This window comes from Podarcis bocagei, assembly GCF_964188305.1.
Source record: "Podarcis bocagei genome assembly, chromosome: 1".
Lineage (NCBI taxonomy): Eukaryota > Metazoa > Chordata > Lepidosauria > Squamata > Lacertidae > Podarcis > Podarcis bocagei.
The window spans coordinates 24100263-24120107 of NC_138125.1; the positions used below are offsets into that span (position 1 = coordinate 24100263).

Consider the following 19845-nt stretch of genomic DNA (forward strand, 5'->3'; position numbering starts at 1 on the left):
TTAGCATTCAGTAATGATGATAAAACCGCTTGGCATTGTACACTATATATATATATATATTAAAAAGAGCAAATGTTGCTGGTCTAAAAAAACGAGGAAATTTGGGGGAGAGGCAGAGATTAGAGGTCATTTGCAAGTGAAAAGCTTCATACAAGGGGCAGGGGACCCCTTTCTAAGCCAAGGGGACACATTCCCTTCTGGGCAGCATTCTGAGAACCACATGCCAGGGGTGGGAGCGGCCAGAAGCAAAAGTAGGCAGGGCAAGAAATGTAAAGTTTTTTAATTGTACAGTAGACTGGTTTCTATGCACACTGTCTCTCACCCCTCTCTGTATTCTATCGAGGCAGTCAAGAGGCATTATAAGAGTTCAAGGAAACATGTCAGGCAGGAAAAAAGACTTAGGGTGCAAAGCAGTGAGGGGGGTGCTCTGCAAAGAGGGGGGCTGGCATGGGGAGAGCTGTGAGGACCATATAGAGGGTCCCAGAGGGCCACATTTGGCCCTTATGTCTGAGGTTCCCCACTGCTCGTTTAAACATTTGCAAGGAAGGAGAGATGTGCATGTCTGGATGCTGGAATGTTAAGGGGGCGCAAGTGAAAAACGAGAGGGGCATAAAATGATAGCAAGAAACCCAAGAGGAGGATATTGGCACACTGAAGACAAAATAGGTTAAGAGAGAGAGAGGGAACAAGAGGCTGGAAAAAATAAATAAAGAGATTTGAAAACAAAAGTCGTGGTTGAAATGATCTTACAAGGAAATGGAAGATAATCTGTTCCAACCTCCCTACCTCTGCTCCAGCCTTAGCACAGTACAGTGGTACCTCGGGTTACATACGCTTCAGGTTACATACGCTTCAGGTTACAGACTCTGCTAACCCATAAATATTACCTCGGGTTAAGAACTTTGCTTCAGGATGAGAACAGAAATCGTGCGGCGGCAGCGGGAGACCCCATTAGCTAAAGTGGTGCTTCAGGTTAAGAACAGTTTCAGGTTAAGAACGGACCTCCGGAACAAATTAAGTACGTAACCAGAGGTACCACTGTAAAGCACTCTCAGAATCACCCCTGCTGCTTTCTCTTGTCCCCCCGCCCACAAAAAAACTAAGCAAACACACATATACACATACATGTTATGGAGGATCTTGTTCACCAAATTAGCAAATCTGCAGCTGTGCTCTAAAAGCCCAAGTCTCACTTATGCTGCCTCCATGAACAAATTCACTTCTTCCAGGCAGTAGTATGTTTGTCTAGGCAAGTCATATTAAATAACTAGTAGTTCTCAAAACTGCTTTAAAAACAACTGTCTCTAAAAACAACTAGCATTAGTTTTCATTATTCTATCTCCTCTTTTTTTCATATTTTAGGAGGTCCTCCAGCAACTGATCATTATGAATTTGCCAAACGTCTTGATAGTTGGCAAAGATCCTCTGTCTGGTGAGTAGCCTTGCAATGCTCTGTCCTCTTAAATTTCAAAAATATTGACTGTATGGAACAGTATTTGCAACTTTCTCAGCTGAAATTAGTTTGGTACAGAAGAAAATAAGGAGACTAAAAGAGAGGTGGGTATAAGCAAGGGGTAGCCATTTATAGTATATGTGTTCTGCGTCCATTGGAAATCAGCACTGGAGCCCTTTGCTCCTGAGTCACGTGGGGCAAAAGCATTTTACATTGAGTCAGCACTGTGGAATTGCAGTCATCCGAAAGGTGAGAGCAAGAGTTGTGATTTCAGCTGCAGCACCTTTTCCCTCCACAGCTTGTTGCCAAACTGTAAAAGAAATTCTTGGCTATATTGCCAACTAGGGGCAAGGTCCTGTGGCCGCATTTTGAACCACCTTTATGTTTTCTGTACTGCTAAACAGAACTTGATCCAGAGCGTAATGGAAGCCAGGTACAGGTTCCTCTGCTTCGAAAACAGGAAGCCAGTTGTTCAAGGCTACACAGCAGGTGCCAATAGTGGGTTGGTTCCCTCTGTGGTGTAAGCTTCCAACAACAGAAGGTGGGTCAGTTCAGAGCTAACACGCCATATATGTGTCCCACAGGACTCATAAATAAAATTGATGAGGCCTTTGTGTGGATGTGCTCAACTTGGTTCATTATTGCACAAGCCCCTTGCAGAAAACAGGTTGAAATTTTGATTTAGAGCTGACTAGGATGAAGGCTCTGACCTTTGTTCAGCATGGTGTATCAATGAACAGAATTGAGCGCACAAGGGCATCAGATTTGGGATTTTTTAAAGAAATATTTATTTCTATAAATGTTTATACACTGCACTTCTGGACGGAGCATACCCATATCTTGCATTGATATGGACATGGCATTGCAGTAGCGTCTCTGATCAGTAAGCCGCTTGCTGCAATAGTTTGATCCTCCGGTGTCTCTTCTGAAAGCATATCCAGTGTGGGGTTTGTAAAACTGCCTTGCAAAATAAATAAATAAAACCTTGCCCTCCAAATCCTGTGGAATCCCCACAGTCATCTGGTAACTTAAAGGAGCTGTCAAGTCTCCACTCTGTTAACGTTGGGCTTTCTTCCTGCTTCCACTTCTGCGCCACCACGATTCTAGCTGCTGTTACCGCATATTGGAAAATTGACGGAATATGCGGAGTTAGATAAATTAACAGGGAAAATTAGATATATGAAGGATCAAAAATTTATAGATGACTGGGGAAAATTTGCGGATTATCTGGAGAACAAATGTTTAGTAAACACAACGCTAGTAGGATTTAAAGAGGCACTGTAAAACACTAAGAAGTATTGCTTATGGAAAACAATGTCTGAAAAATGGTACTAATGGCAGTACGAAAGATTGGAATGCGTTATAAAGAGATAAATACGAATGAATGTCAAGGACGTTGAAGGAAGTCCAAAAGAATGAGATGTATGAAACACGGATTTAATGTATATATATGGAAAGATTAATAAAATTTTTTAAAATGCAAAAAAAAAAAAAAAAAAGGAGCTGTCAAGTCTTAGTGATGAACTGGGGTGTGTGTGTGTGTGTGTGTGTGTGTGTGTGTGTATGTGTGTTTAAATGATGTGGCTTGAAGTACCCTTTCCTCCTTCAGAACTCCTTCTCCTATCTAGCACTATCAGCTGATTCCTCTTCTTCTTCTTCTCCCTCTCTTTCTTCTTCTTCCTGTGTCTTGACAACTTCCTACTCTTCCCAGACAGTCACACTGTGAATCTGTAAATCTGATACTGAATTATGTGGAGTCCCAGCAATTGCTTTGAGGGTTCTGTGCCTGAGAAGCTTGCTGCAGACTTCTGTTTTTAGCTCTTAAATGTCAAAGCAATTCTTTATTTTCTCCCTCCCTTTGAACTTTTTAGGGTTACCCCAATCAGACATTCTTGCACCTTTCATTGAATTATTTCACTGAACTTAAATGTTTCATATTGAGAACAAACTGTTTTTACCCTGCATTCAGAGGAACTTGTGGAAGAGGGGAGAACAAGATGTGATTCTGGTGTTTTTGGGTTGCAATTAGACATATATCATTCCTTAAGTCTTTCAGCCCAGATCCACCTCCCAGCCCCACCTCAAAACTGTATGGTCATAGCATAGCATTAATATTGTATCTGTGCAGAAATCGACCAGTTCAGAAACTGGAAAGGCCATAGCTCAGCGGTAGAGGGCATGCCTAGCATGCAAAACATCTCTAGGATATAGATAATACAGAAAAGAGTGCTTAAGCATGCACAGAGTGCCTTTATCTCACCACTGAGCAACTGCATTCAATCTGGAATGTGTGACTTCCAGAGAAGCTTGAGTTCCAGGAGTATAATATGATGTAATCCAATACAGAGGCACCTTTTGTTCTCCTGGCTAAGCTGTTGCTGCTCCATCAGTGACCAGTACCTCTCTGGCATCCACATGCAAGAGAGGAAAACAAAGGAGCAAAAAAATGTATATAGGGAAGAAAAAGAGAGGACAGAAGTCAGGAAGAGGGAAAGGGTTAGCAATAAATTTGTACTCGTGCACCGATCTCTTATTCAGAGAGAGACTGTAATCCTGAGCTGTCTCTGCCCATCCATTATGGTAGCAGCCCCATTGTAAGGTGTTCATTGAACTAATGCCTGAGACCCAAGATCATTGTTGGGCTTTGGCCATCTCAATGAAACTGATCTCTCCCAGCATTCACATCTCCAAAGAATCGGCATTTGTTTGTAATGTGCGTCTTTAATTTTGTGCCAACTACAGGTATTTTTTTGCCTTTTCCTTGCAGAAGTGTAGGCAGTTGTGTTGGTTTTCCCGTAACAGGGAAGCATTCTGAAACTGGCAGCATTTGCCAGAGGGAGTGAGGAGCCCCAGTCTCGGGCAGGCAGCAAAAAACGAAGGCCTTTGGAGGCCCTAGCAGGGCATGGCCAATGAGCCGCCTTCTGCTTCCTGGGTCTTGTGGCTTCCTGGGCCTGCTTTAGGAGTTCAATCAGAGGACATATTTAGGGATTCAATGAGAACACAATGTGCACATAAAAAAATTCCTTCCTGTAGCACCTTAAAGACCAACTAAGTTAGTTCTTGGTATAAGCTTTCGTGTGCATGCACACTTCTTCAGATACCTGGTATCTGAAGAAGTGTGCATGCACACGAAAGCTTATACCAAGAACTAACTTAGTTGGTCTTTAAGGTGCTACAGGAAGGAATTTTTTTATTTTGACTATGGCAGACCAACACGGCTACCTATCTGTAACAATGTGCACATATTAGTCTGGTGGTCTTGAGAGATTTTTCAAATCACCCCCCCCCCCCAAAAAAAAAGTGAAACAGAAGCAAATTCCCTCCCCTTGAATGAATGTGCCAAAATAAAGTCCTTGTAGAGAGGAAAGCCAGGAACCTCCCCCAATGAATGTCTGTATTTTTGGTCCTTTTAATCATTAAAGGTTTAAGCTCCCACTTCCATATTTACTTTTCACACCCAGTTTCCTTCCTCATTTTGTTCCGCAATTCTCCAAGGAGGCAAAATGTAGTACAGGATAAAATGTGTCTGCATAACTCTGAAGTGAAAAGTTGGGTGGCGCAAGTCAGCAGATGCTAGTGTTGGAAATTTAGACGATGGATTTTTTTCCTGCATCCTTTTAGATACCATGTGGCAATAAAAAAAATTGGGACCACACTCAGTTTCTGGTGAGACCTGAACAGCCATTGGCTCAGCGACTTAAAGCGTTACGGTATCTCTGTGAGTGTTTTAGCTGCTCAGAGGTTTCTGTTGGCTTGCGAGGTCTAGAGACCAGTTGGAGCTGCTGTAGCAAAATGGTGCAAGCAAGAGGCAAGGCGGCCGGGCTGGCCTTGCTATATAGCAGGCCAAAGCAACCTGCACCATGGGGGATGGGAGAGAGAATAGATGAAGGCAGAAATTGGTATCTGAATGACACAGCAAGATTTACCAAGATGTTTGCCTTTGTTGTCCCTGAGAGAAGTTCAGTTCAACTGGAACTCTGCACATGTACCAAGTGGTTATTTTGGCTTTCCTCTGAGAAATGAGTGGAGCACCAGCTCAAGGAATCGGCAGAGTTTATCAAGGGAAACCCCCACTGGTTTGTGCCAAATTTCCTTCTCATGGTAGAAGCTGTAGGATTTCCTTGTTCTCACTGGTATTCATAATGGATTGTGTATGCTCAAGTCTGATTGCTCCTTGGAACTCCTACCATATCTAATGCTAAGGTAAAGGTAAAGGGACCCCTGACCATTAGGTCCAGTCGTGGCCGACTCTGGGGTTGCAGCGCTCATCTCGCTTTATTGGCCGAGGGAGCCGGCGTACAGCTTCTGGGTCATGTGGCCAGCATGACTAAGCCGCTTCTGGCGAACCAGAGTAGCGCACGGAAACGCTGTTTACCTTCCTGCTGGAGTGGTACCTATTTATCTACTTGCACTTTGACGTGCTTTCAAACTGCTAGGTTGGCAGGAGCAGGGACCGAGCAACGGGAGCTCACCCCGTCGCAGGGATTCAAACCACTGACCTTCTGATCGGCAAGTCCTAGGCTCTGTGGTTTAACCCACAGCGCCCCTCACGTCCCTATATCTAATGCTAGTAGATGCCTTTATATAGCATTAATTAACTCTGTACAGTCATGGTGGCATCTATCGGGAAGCACCTTCCCATGGTAATTGGATTGCCTATCTTTACATTTCCAGGGGAACTTTTCCGATTTTCCACCCAAAGATCATCTCAGGCACCTGAGATTGACCAAAGGCCCCTTGTGGTTACCCTCCCACCATATGACAAGAAACTGGCAGTGATCTAATGACCCAGTACATGAATTAACATGCCCTTCCTATCCAGCCCTATCCTTAACAAGATCATCCAATTATTTCCAGAGTCATCACGTTTGTTGCAGTAGCCTCTGTGGTGTGTGGTCGCTTCCAATATAAGTTTCCCTATGTGATAGTTCTGTGAACACATGTGTATAGACAGAAAAATATATGGTAACCTGCTTCTGTGTGTGGGTGCATTTGAGCTCCAATCCTGACAGCCAAATGGCATGGGCTGGCACTGAGGACAGCACTGGTACAATGGTAGCCCAGAAACTGAGTCGGAAAATGTATAAGGGTACCTATACACAGAAGGCATTACAAAGAAATGTGTCTGCAAATTTGTGGGCCACCTATTGTGCAATCTCAAATTTCCTTTAGAAAAGAAAATCTATTAAGGGGGCAAACTAGATAAATCAAATGTCCTTGTTTTAAACCAAAGTTCTCTTGCTGTCTTCTCCCATTTTTCCAGCCTATGGCTTTTCCCCTCCCTCATTTTGTTTCTTCACCTTTCTATCCTTTTGTTGTTGGTGTGCTAATCTCTTTTTCTCGGCCTCCCACAACAATCCTACCATCTGTTTTTCACCATCCCTTTCCTGTGTGAGTGTGAGGCGTCCAGGTCCTGTACTGTATGTAACACAGCTTCCAGAGTACAGGTTTTATTCCCTCTGGACTTGGCCCACTGTGGGGAGCAGATGGCCTTCCTGCAAATCCCTTGGTTTAATGGCTCAGTGACCTAGTGTGACAGGGGCTGCCGTGGAATTTTTTAGAAAATAAGGGAAATGCCATTGTGTTCGATTTTTTTGAAGAGCCTTGGCTGTTTGTGCAGACCTAAAATACCAAAAGTTCTGTGATGCTTTAAAGTCTTGGTTTATTGTGGAATTTAGTTTCTGTAGGCAACCCTACAAAGACATTGACAGAGAAGGAGCTAGATATATATATAGATGCATTGCTTGATGCACTTTGAAGAAAAGGGAAAATCTTAAAGTTAACCCAGGTTTGAATCCCTTACTTCGCAGTGGCACTCAGGGGGTAATCTTGGACCAGTCACTAACTTACCTTACAGGTTTGTTGTGAGGATGATATGAGGATGGGAGAACCACATGTGCTACTTTGAGCTGCTTGGAGGAAAGGCAGGATATAAATGTAATTGCAATATTAATAATACAAAACCTAATTTAAAAGTAGTCTGCCTTTTCCGAAACTGTAAAACGTGGGTGCTGAAGAATTGCCATTTACACCAAATGGAGAGCAGCTGGCCGTCAGATTCCTCGATTCAGCCCTGTCAGATATTGTTAACTGATTCCTGATCTACAGCTTTCCATGCAAGCTCTCCCTTTAATTTCTGTTTAAATATTTAGGCTGAGAACTTAAGTCTCCCAAGGCTCTTGGCTGATGCCTTCTGACAGCACTTAACACACACACAACTACCATTTAATTATCGGTATGGTTTCACCAGTCTCAGCTGGGCTGCGGAGCAAGCATCTTGGTAATGCAAATCTAGACATTAAAAGGACAATGCAGAAGGGCTTCTGTGGCTTGGCCATTCTCAGATGTGTCAATCTGCTATTTTATGCTTGGCATATGGTACAGAGCAGGAGGGTGTTAGCACTAGCCAGCTCTGTCACCGAATCTAATTAGCGTTCCTCTTTGCTTGTTTCTCTTCATGCAAACAGGGGATGGTGAACCTGTTAACTTCACCCCCTGTGAGCGTTAATCCAAGGGTGACTTAAAGAAATAATGTATATGGGACTAGACCACAGATGGGCAACTTGAAGGAATAATGTATATGTGGCCTCCAGCAACTCCTCTCGATCCATTATTCCCTTCCATCGGAGTTCCTTATTATTTATTAATCTTTTAATATAATAATGATCTCCTTAGAAGTTTACGGGAAAACAACAGAAATACAGCATTCAATAACACTTCCTGAAAACAAGATAAAAACAAAGCTGAACTGTCCATCACAAATGTAACTCAGCACTGTGTGAAACAAAACAAAAAAGAAGAAGTTAAAAGTCAGGGTCCAGAGAAGTTTGTGTAAACAGACAAGTTTCAAAGAGGCATTTGAAGGGCTTTCCAATTTATTCAAGGGAGGGCATTCCAGAAGGTCCTTCTTGTACATTTCCTTTGTATTTTTCTTTCCTTTTAAAAGTGGCCCTTTCTGTATAGCATCAGAACAATAATGCTGTTTTTTTTTATTCTTTACTTTTTTCTGATTGTATGACTTGGAGAAAAAGTCTTTCCCCCCCCACCTCCACAACTGTCTTGAAATGAAATTAGTAGGCATGAATAAAGTCGGGAAGGAGTTTTAAGTACTGAAACGCCATTGCAGGATACATCAATTTGCATTGAACATTAAGTGCCACCAGAGATAAATAGGTTAAGAAGGAAAATGAGTCAATTTACATTTTCATTAGGTAGTAAATTTGGGGGTGGAGGCAAAGTCTTCCTTTGGCTGTTTGAGATTACATTGATATTATTTTGTTATTAAAAATTTTAGGTGCTTGCAATCCCCCCCCCAAAAAATCTGGATTTTAATTTTTTTAATTACATGGGCAAGGTCATAGCCATGGCTTGATAGATGCAGAATGTTTTAAATCAATTTAAAACATAAAAATCAACACAAGAGCAGACCTATCTAGTCTAGCCTCCCTGGCCAGTGAGAAGCCCAGAAACAGAACATGAGCACCATATTTATTTATTTAGAACATTTTAAAACCCTCCCTTCACCAGATGATTCCAGGGCAGGTTACAGTAGCATTGTTATGTATTCAGTGGTCTGTGTTTGCCTGAGCTTGAGTCTGGACTAAGGATTCTGAGCCCCTGTGTTCTGATTTGATACATGATATCCAATCACAGAACATTTCAGGATTTGGGTTTCTACCATTGGCCCTTAAACTCTGAGTCGTGATTTGCAGCTTGGAAGTTCAGGCAGCCAATCACGTTGGGAGTGGAAGTGGCCCAGGCATTCAGAAATCTATATAGCTTAGCTAAGACTCTTTTAAGACCATGAGACTCTTAATCTCAGGGTCGTGGGTTCAAGCCACATGTTGGGCAAAAGATTCCTGTATTTCAGGGGGTTGGACCAGAGGACCCTTGTCTGTCCTTTCCAACTCTATGGTACAGTGGTAGCTTGGTTTAGGAACAGCTTAGTTTATTAACAACTTGGATTAAGAACGCTGCAAACACGGAAGTCTTGGTTTGTGAACTTTGCCTTGGAAGCAGAACATGTTCTGCTTCCTGTTGAGTGTAAATTGAGTTCCCCGCTGCTATGGGAAAACACACCTTGGTTTAAGAACAGACTTCCAGAATAGATTACAGTGGTACCTCGGGTTACATATGCTTCAGGTTACAGACTCTGCCAACCCAGAAATAGTAGCTCGGGTTAAGAACTTTGCTTCAGGATGAGAACAGAAATCGTGGTCCGGTGGCGCGGCCACAGCGGGAGGCCCCATTAGCTAAAGTGGTGCTTCTGGTTAAGAACAGTTTCAGGTTAAGAATGGACCTCTGGAATGAATTAAGTTCTTAACCTGAGGTACCACTGTAAATTTGTAAACCAAGGTACCACTGTACTATGTTTCCACAGCAGTGGACTTGTTTGCATTTACAGTATTTATATATTTGCATTTGTGAATTTCTTCCTGTAAAACATCTCAAAGCCATTAACAAAAATGTTAACAATAAGAACATATGGAAAACACTCTTGGATGTAAAACATTTAGAAGAATTACATAGCTAAAAAGCCCAGGCAGATGGGTTTTTAACCTAGTGCCAAAATGCAAAGAATGACTGTGGCAGTCATATTTTGGTGGGGAGAGCATCCTATAATTAGGGTGCCACTAATGGGAAAGGCGTCACTAGTGTAACCACCCAAAGAGCTTCAGCCCATTGTTTTCTCCTGCAACTGACATTTCGGAGGCAAGCTATGTTTGATACTGGAGATTACAATCCTTTGCACTGGTATGCGGGTCTGTGTTTTAATGATTTGCTGTTAAAAAGTTAGGTCTGTATATGTTTTGATTGATGTTTGATGTATTTTGCTCTTATGTTTGGTTGTATATAGTGCCCAGAGCTCCTTTGGAGAAATGGCAATCCACAAATGCCCTAAATAAATAAATAAACAAACACCATGACTTGTAGCCACGACTTTCCCTCCTGGCAAAATACAAGCACTTTATGCAGTTACAAGCGCAGGTACACAAGGAGTATATAGTCAAATATTCAGAATACATATGGCAAACAATTGAAGAGAATTTATAACATGGTAAACCCGAATTTGATTTATTGTGATGGAAAGGATGCATTTATAATCCGTTTAATCTGCATATTTACTACTCAATGTAATGAATCAGGCATCCCAGCTTTCTCCTTTTTTAAGCATGCACAAAGGCTTATAAGACCTTAATCAAGCAGAGTAGTTGACATGGGAATGCTAGTGTGTATTTTATTATAGGAGTTTGATTACACCGTCTAATGCAGAACCAGTGGCTTGAATCCTAAAACCCTTTGAAATCTCAGTCTAGACAGAACCAAACAGTTTATGTATATCTGTTTAACCCACTGTGTGGCCCATGTTTCCTGGTTCGGTTCTGCAATGTACTTGGAAGGATAAGTGTACGTTATTCAAACGCCATGGTCCTATCAGGTACGCAGCACCAGAAGGCACTAAGCAGGTCTTAAAATAATGAAATACGATGGTGCTCAGCATAGCAAAATGCATAGGAACAAAGTAATACAAGGCAGCATTTGATATGCAATCAGCTTCATCAGCATTTGGCAGGAGTAGGTGATATCTTTTAAAGAGCTACCATCAACTTCACTGCATGTCTGCTGCATTTTTTACTTGCCTGCAATTGTTTCCCATTAATGTCTAATAAGAATTCTTTTGTACCATCTGTCACTTGAGCATCAGTCATTCAAACAGAAGCTGCGAAGAGCAGAGGAGTTCTGCTTAACTTAGCCATATAATCATACAACATCAGTCAAAGCTTTCTTGGTTCTGTGGTGTTAAGTGCTGTGCTTGAAATCACTGCTGCATGCGTTTAAAATATACACTAAATTTTGAAGTGCTTTTAATATGTAGCTCTCCCCACACCCTTTTTACTTAAACTACAGTTTATCTTTGTGTGTTAAAAGTAGCTGCTAGGGAAGGTCATGGAAAAGTCCACCTTTTGAGGAAGGCATTGTGGGAAACAGTATTAAATAGCTTTGTATTGGAGGGAAATTGGGGTAGGAGAATAAACTGTAATTTATTACAGTTGGATAGATACAATTCTGCTATACATTGCAACAAACCATAGAAATGTAATATGGAAGAACGTTTAGCATGCAAACATTGTGTTAAACCATGTTGTAAACAAAGTTTGGCTTGGAAATCAGTTCAAATGACTTAACTATTTTATGTACATTGGATGAATTCTTGAAATATACTCCAGGGTAAGCAAGAAATAAAAACAGTCCTTTTCTCTTACCAGTATTTTCTTTTTTAATGGTGAAAGTTTGTCGTCGTCCCCCCCGCCTTCCATACTGAATTTCCACTCAAAGTTGATTAGTAGTTCAGTTACTGTGTCTTTTTGTTAAATCTACATTAGCATAATTGATTGACTCCATTCCAGTTTCCTGTAGATAGGATCATATACTAGCACAGTCAAGGGGACAACTATTTTGGACAAAGGCTTACTCATGGAAAGGGCTGTAGCTCAGTGGTAGAGTATTTTCTTTGGAGGCACATTGTTCCAGGTTCAATCCATGTACTCTCCAGATTAGGCTGGAATTGTCCCCAATCTGAAAACCCTGGAGTAGACCACTGGTTCCCAAGCTAGTACATGAGAGACCCATGTAAGCCTCACTGTATCCAGGTCTTCATTGCCACCTGGGTGCAATCCATGCAAGCTTATAAATCAATAACCGTCTACAGACAAAAAGCCGTAGCAAATGTAGAAATGTTATTATTGCAGCAAACTGTTTTTTCCAGGTCTGGGCCCCGTGGGTCTTTGTATCCATGTCTTAAAAGAATAATTGAAGTGTAGTACAAGAATACGGTCAGGGGAGCATTTTCTGTAAAATAAAGACTTGATATTGTGATGGTCGCTCCACACTTTGGCCACGATCCAGGAAAGCACTTAAGCAGATCAGCTATCTCACCTGCAGCTACACAACAGCTTTTGTGCATTTAAACTCACTGGGAGGCCCAAATTATTTGGTGGGAGTGGAAATCATTTGCATATACAAGTCTATGGAGCCCTTTACATTTTGGTGCCTTTCTTTAGATTGGGGGGGTGGGACAACAACCTTTAAATGTTGAATGAATTTCACTTACGTGAATGGCATTCATGTCATGACATTGCTGGTGGCAGAACTCAAGTCCAGAGTGGCAGTGTAAGTGATAAGCGCACGTCCAGAGGAAGAAACTGATACAGCTGCTTGCCTGGGAAGCTCTTTCTGTTTCTTCTTTTTGCCTGCCTCTCACCAGTCTCCTTGGCTACTACCGTTGTAGCACTGATAGGCCAGGTATATAGCTTTTGAAAGCCTAAGAAGTAGTTGGCTTGTTGGGCTGGAACTGAAGACCTGGTGTCAGGGTTCAGCCCTGCCCAGACTTCAATCCTGAGGTCTCCTTAGAGGAGGAGACCCCTGAGCAGATTTTCACACTTGCAGGAGGTCCTAGGAGTGAAGGTCCCAGGACCACCTTTCTGGGTTCCTAGCCAACTCTCAAATTCTGCCCGCCTTGATGTCACCCAGAGCCACAGGAACACAGAAGACAGCATGCCAAGCTTCAGAGTTGTCACTAAACTTACAGTGCTCTTCAACCTTGGGTGGTCAGCTGTTGTTGTAGTGCATCATCTCCAGCCAGCTTCTTCAGTGGTGGCAGAGGCAGGTGGAATGCCCACAGGGCTGCTGCCTTAGGGGCTTCTGCCGCCTGAGGCAGCCACCTCAGTCTGCCTAATGGCTGAGCTGGCTCTGGCCTCCATTTTCTTTCTAAGTTCTCAGTCTAAGCTGCTTCACCGCTGAAGGAACAGCTCTCTTCCAAGCGCCTGTCTTTCTGACCCAGACACTTGAGTTCAGATAACCACTAGGTCAAGGACACTCATTGGTGATCTTGAACCATTCTCCACAGACTGATTTTGTTCTGAGGATTTAGAATAGAAAGTACCACTTTGCATTCAGGACATTACAGGTTCAACCCCTGGCATCTCTAGTTAAAAGAACCTTCCAGAACAAGGGTAGGGAATTTCTTATGCCGCAGATCTTTGAGAGCTGATGCTGGTCAGACTGTATGGCAGTACAGTAGATGGGCAGGTGACACGTCTCCTGTAAGGCAGGTTTTATGTGTTCAAATCTCTTGAAATGAGTCTGATTATTTGGTATAGATCAAGGCAGAGATATTTCATGGCGCCTTTATCGTCATGCAGACAAACTGCAGGGAAACAGCAGTCATTTTAATCACATCTAAAAGAAGCTGTGTGAAGAGTCAAGGCACCCTATTCTCAGCTGAAACAGAAAACTGCTTTTTTTTTTTTTAGCAAATAGGTAGGAACACACATGCCAGTACCTTGGGGAAAAGCAACTTGTTTCACATCAGCTATGCGTTGCTGCAAAAATAAATAAATTTGCACTGATTTGCATCAAGTGCAGTAAAACCATCCACTGCCTTTCATTGGTGTTATATTTATATATACTGCTAATTGTGCCAGCTTGTTCTTTGAGTTTTAAAAAGAATTCACAGTGATGAGGTTTAGGTTTTTTCCCCTTAACAGCTACAAGAGCTATGAACTGTAAACACATCATCTCAAAGCTGAAACATTTCTTTTAAGAAGCAAAGAAAATTTGATCTGTGACCACAATTGAAATGTAGAGATATGCTGCCTTTTTAATGCTATGTTGCTGAGGATACGTTGTTAGAAAATCATTGGCCTTTTTCATTTTAATAATCTTCATAATGATTTTCTAATATTTAATGGTCATTTTTCATCTCCTAGGGAAAAGTATGGATGAAATTAAAAAGCTGCTTCTGCTAGTTTTGGGTTGTGCTGTGCAGGTAAGTTTACTCCTAATTTAGCACTATAGTTATAATTAGTAAACCTAATAAGCTAATTACCAATGCAAGCTATTAAATATCCCAGCCACATTTGTTTTATCATTTCCTCTCTAATATTCAGGTTATATAAAAAAAGAAGGTGCAGTGCATTTTCAGTGCTCAATAAACAATTATGTGATGTGCCTTTTTTGTTCCTCTTGATAGTGTGAAAGAAAAGAAGAATTTATAGAAAGGATAAAGCAACTAGATATTGAAACTCAGGCTGCAATAGTTTCTCATATTCAAGAGGTAAGATTCTCAACTCCTTTGTTCCTGTTCTCTTGTGTTCCAGTGGACTTTCCTCGTAACTTCTCATTGAGTACAGGTGGCATTCGTATCATGGCTTTTTGGCTCATGAATGTTTTGCTTTTCCTGTCTGTATTAGGGCCATAAATGGGAAATGCAAAAGAAAGATACTCAAATGGGCATAAAAACAAAAACTGGAGCAACTCTTAAATAATAATGCAGAAGTTGGTCTATAAGATCACTATTATGTGTTAATGTTAGAGAAAGAAAATATGTGTCATCAAAACCAGCCAGCATGGCCCAAAGTTCGGAGGTGGAGGTTGTTTGAGTGAGGCTGCTCTTCAGGCAAAACTCAGGCACAGCTTCCAAAAAAGAGACAAATCTCCATTTTTCTTTCTTCATTTCAGGTAACCCATAACCAGGAGAATGTATTTGACTTGCAGTGGCTAGAGCTCCCAGATATGGCTCCAGAAGAACTCGAGTCTCTTTCCAGAAATATGGTTTTCCATCTCAAGAGGCTGATCGATGAGAGAGACGAGTGCACAGAGGTATGGATAAAGTATCTTGAATTGCTTTTTATTTATGTTAAAGACAATGCAGTTTGTTTGAAGTATTGTGCTAGACTTTTCTTTTTCTGTTAACCTTTTGCTCTTATATTGATCTCTTCTTTCAAGTACTGGCCGTTTGGGGCCTGTCTTTTTAAATTAATAAATAAAGCCTCTGTTTCTCTCGGCCATGGTCTTAATTAACAATGCAAGTTTTCCACCTGCGTGTTTCCATAACATGAAGAGCACAGCTTCCTAGTTAAAAACTGAGCCAGATGTACTGAAATCTTTGATGTTTCTGCTTGGCTCACCTTGTATCTGAGGTGTTCTACATAATATGCAGAATGAGGCGATAAAGTTTTGGACTGTGCCATTTCAGACTGCAGGTGTGGGCAGGATCATAACTTTCGAATGCTTCTCCAGGTAAAATTATCCAGTAAGTCCAATAAACAGCTCAGGACCAGCAAGTGTCGGCTTTCTTTGCTGTATCATGATTATTGCTTATTGCTGTTGGGCATGTGAGATAAAGTAGCGCATTTGGGAGAAGGGAGTTCTCTCTTTTACAAGCTAGATTACTGCAGGCAGAGAGCTTTTTGTGTGCAGGACTATGCATAAAATAACAAAACAAAACAGCCTCCATCTGCAGTCTGAAGTGGCACAGAACACAAATTAACCACCTTGCTTTGTGTTCTGACTTGCTTCTTGACAACCAAGTTATTTTCATTCCCTTTCTGCACTCTTTGCTCTTGACTTAGCACCCTAAAAAGCCTTCCTCCTGATTCTTGCCAAATACACTTGGGCCAGGCTAGATGTGATAGCAGTAGGGCCCAACTTGTAAATGTGGATCTGTCCTGATCACATCAGGAATCATGAGAGGGATGAGAGGGCTGGTTTTAAGAGCAAAAGGACATGTGGGTGAGTGCTCTCTCTCTCTCATCTTGCCTCTCCACAGTCTAGGGACTCAGCTACATTAGTAAAGAAAAATACCGTACTTTTCTCTCTATAACACGCAGATTTTTTCTCCTAAAAAGTAAGGGGAAATGTCTGTGCGTGTTATTGAGCGAATGTGTGGTCCCTGGAGCCGACTGACCCGAGTGCAGGGGCAAAAATCAGACAAAAATCCGATCGCGCATCAGGGAGGAGGGACGCCTGAAGAGAGGAAGCTGTTGCTTTCCTGCATTCTGTCTCAGGGTCTTACTGCCCACCCTCTTCTGTTTTGTTTGCTGTTTCGTTTGCTCAAACGGAAAAAGAGCAGGGAAATCCCCTCCCCTCCAGGCAATCAGAGGGGAAAGGAAAGGATCGCGTCCTTCTTTCTAATTCCTCTCCGTGCTCCGGTGCTGCTGCGTCCAGGGAAGCATTTTAGGGACTCGCAGGCAGCCGGAAAACATGCAGGTGGGAGAGAGAGAGAGAGAGAGGGCTGGCTTGGGTGGGTGGGGGGGGAACTTTTGCCTTCCTTTCCTCCCTCCCGTTAAACCCCTCTCCTGCATTCTTAGCCAGCTGCTTCTCTGCACACCCCTCTCGTGCTCCTTGTCCCTTCTGTGTTTTTCCTTTCCTCCCCACTTAAAACGTGGTTACAAAGCACAGATCCACATGGATCCTCAGGATCTTTGCATTGGGTCACCCCAAATTCACCATCAGATCACTTTACATGTCCATGGCTACAGCCTGCACCAAAAAAATCACGCACCCACTGTTGCCTGGGGCTGCAATGGTGCAAAAACGTGGTTACAAAGCATGGATCCACATGGATCCTCAGGATCTTTGCATTGGGTCACCCCAAATTCACCATCAGATCACATGTCTGTGGCCACAGCATAAGGCACAAAAATGATACATCCACTGTTTCATTCAGAATTCCCCCCCTTGTTTTCCTCCTCTAAAAACGATGTGCGTGTTATGGTCAGGTGCGTGTTATAGAGTGAAAAATATGGTAGTTTTAAACGTGTTGAATTACCGTGACACCAGATGGCGCTGTGGAGTCCCATTTCCCATTATGAGGTTTACAACACTTTTTCGCAGAACGTTTTTTTGATGTGTCTAGATCCAGCCTAGCTCTTCCCCTCCCCCTGACACTTTTCAGTTGGGTGCAGTCCTGGTATCGGAACTCAGTGGAGAGAAAAGCGTGCAGGCGGGAGATAAGCTGCAAGGTGCCAGTCAGTTCTCTTCTCCCCCCCACCCCAATTTACATACTTGATGCAGATCTACATTTCAAGTGATGAATCTGCATCTGCTGTATATGACTGTAGGTTTGGGTAAGGGATGACAAGACCCTTTCTCATAACCAGCTTGGTCTTTTTATGCTCAAATATGGATTTTTTAGGAAGCAGTGTAAAGGATGCTGCCCCCATGCTGTTGTAAATGTATATTATTTTCCATACTGTGTTCGTTAGAAGCTGTACATCAAATACGAAGCAGTTTACATTAACATAAAGGTCTTTATAAGGAAGCATCTTATATTGTAGTAACTGAAAAGAAGAGAAGGGGCAGATTTCCCCAGATCTCAAAAAGAGATTGGGATTCGTTAGCCTAGGAAAAAGGCCAAGAAGCCTAAGGACATATGACGTCGTTATAATTCTCAAACTGTATAATAAGCCATCTCAACAACCACTTCAAAAGTTTACAGAACTCTGAATGAAAAAATAATTCCATGTAGGAATTGGCAAGTACCCTGCCCTCTTAGCTCCAGCCGTCGACTGCTGAGATGTGTATTTTCAAGACCCACCCTTGTTTTGTGGTTGCATTTTTTTGATCGTTAAGTTTTCAGACTCCTTTTAATGTATTTTAAATTGCTGTAAGCTGCCCTGAGACCTTAGGGTGAAGGGTGGTTCATATGTTAAAATGCTACTATTACTACTACTAATAACAACTACTACTACATGGTCCTTAGTGGACCGTGACTTCTGATCATTGTGCATTTGTCTATTTCACTGGCTGTGCACTCACTTTAGACAATGTACAGCTTTCTACCATATGTGTGCACAGAGAAAGAGTTGTGACAATCGCATGGGGACATAGTGGTCTGCTTTGCACATCACAATAAGCCGAATTATGGCTTGCCACGAATGTGGGGAACCTTTGGCGCCATTGCGTACTTTATTTCTGTGCTAGTGCAACTAAAGCTTTCTGTGTCCAAATCTTCCTATAAAGTCATCGACTTTCATAAAATAGTCTGAGATCCTTTTATGAATGGAGCTATGTCCAAGCTGTATTCTTCACATGGGTTGTTTTGTTTGTTTGTTCCCAGCTCATTGTGGATCTCACTCAGGAGAGAGATTACCTGCAATCCCAACAGCCACCCAGCCCATTAAAAACTTCCAGCCCAGCCTCTTCGCCAAACCCAGCCAGCCGCCTCTCCAATGAGGACAAACAGCATCTGTCTGTGGAGCTGGCAGACACAAAGGCTAAACTAAGGAGGATCAGGCAGGAGCTGTAAGTACTGACACTAAGCCCCTGGAGCTGCTGGGGAACTATTGGCCTCTCAGTGTCCTTCGATAACACAGAACTGCATGCACAGTGTGTAGCATTTAGCTTCAGTGTACAGTGGTACCTCGGGTTACAGACACTTCAGGTTACATATGCTTCAGGTTACAGACTCTGCTAACCCAGAAATAGTACCTCGGGTTAAGAACTTTGCTTCAGGATGAGAACAGAAATCATGCGGCAGCGGCAGTGGGAGGCCCCATTAGCTAAAGTGGTGCTTCAGGTTAAGAACAGTTTCAGGTTAAGAATGGACCTCCAGAACGAATTAAGTTCTTAACCCGAGGTACCACTGTATTGACCACTGGTAAGTCCTGCATTTAGCTGTACTTACAGAACAGGGCGCTCAGTCTCCCCTGCTGCCTTCCTGAAGAAAGCACTTCGGGGTTCATTTGTTTTCCACAACACACGCCTGCTTTTGCACACTTGCTCATCAACCCACTACATTTTCTTACCTTCACACAGTCTGCATTCTTAAAAATGTATATACCAGGGTTTCCCAAATTTGGATTTCCAGCTGTTTTTGGACTACAACTCCCATCTTCCCTAGCAGGACCCCTCCTCAGGGATGATGGGAATTGTAGTACAAAAACTGTTGGAGACCCAAGTTTGGGAAAGCCTGGTATATAGAGAAAAGAAGGCGGAAAGTGGTGGAAGTTGTCGCTGTAAATATTTGAATGATCACGTGACACAGACAGATGGCAAGGTGGCTTTTCCTGCATTTATATGCTTCAGGGCAGAAGGCCACATCTCACTTGACATGGCTGCTGCCAGAAGCTGCATTATCTTGCCACACCCGCATCCCCCAACCCTCACCAGCAACAGTCCACGATGCTGAGTCCTAACTACTCATGTGCTAACAAAGATGCACGTCTTTATTCATGGTCCTGCTGTTTCCCTGTGTGCAGTTTTAGCAGGACCAGCCCAATACATTTTGCTGGCTGGGGCGAAGGGCGATTTGGCCCCCCACACCCACTTCAGTTCATGTATGGAATCTGGCAACACTGGGAGCTGAGCCTTATTTTGACACTAGCAATGGGACAGCAGCCTCAACTGCACTTGAAGGCAGCTGGTTAGCTTGGGGTGGAGGGGCATACATACCAGGCTATGTGCAGCACGCAGCTCTTTCCTCTCCTCTCCTTGGCACCTGCAGCCTGAGCCAGCTGTCCCACTCTGCCTAATGGTAGAGATGGCACTGAGTTCTTTTAAAAAAGTACCATGAAGATATAACACCAGATAGCATTATTTTGCCTTGC

The 19845-nt window shown here is 42.7% G+C and overlaps 1 protein-coding gene across 3 annotated transcripts in view; it reads left to right on the forward strand.

The window, feature by feature from the left end:
* Positions 1-19845, forward strand: part of CCDC88C (coiled-coil domain containing 88C) — a 100185-nt gene that overhangs the window by 35362 nt on the left and 44978 nt on the right. For all 3 annotated transcript variants that reach the window (XM_081171907.1, XM_081171906.1, XM_081171908.1), the window contains 5 exons: positions 1363-1432; positions 14224-14282; positions 14487-14570; positions 14975-15115; positions 18357-18541. In XM_081171907.1, the coding sequence (XP_081028033.1) occupies positions 1363-1432; positions 14224-14282; positions 14487-14570; positions 14975-15115; positions 18357-18541 (539 nt within the window). The remainder of the gene's footprint in view (positions 1-1362; positions 1433-14223; positions 14283-14486; positions 14571-14974; positions 15116-18356; positions 18542-19845) is intronic.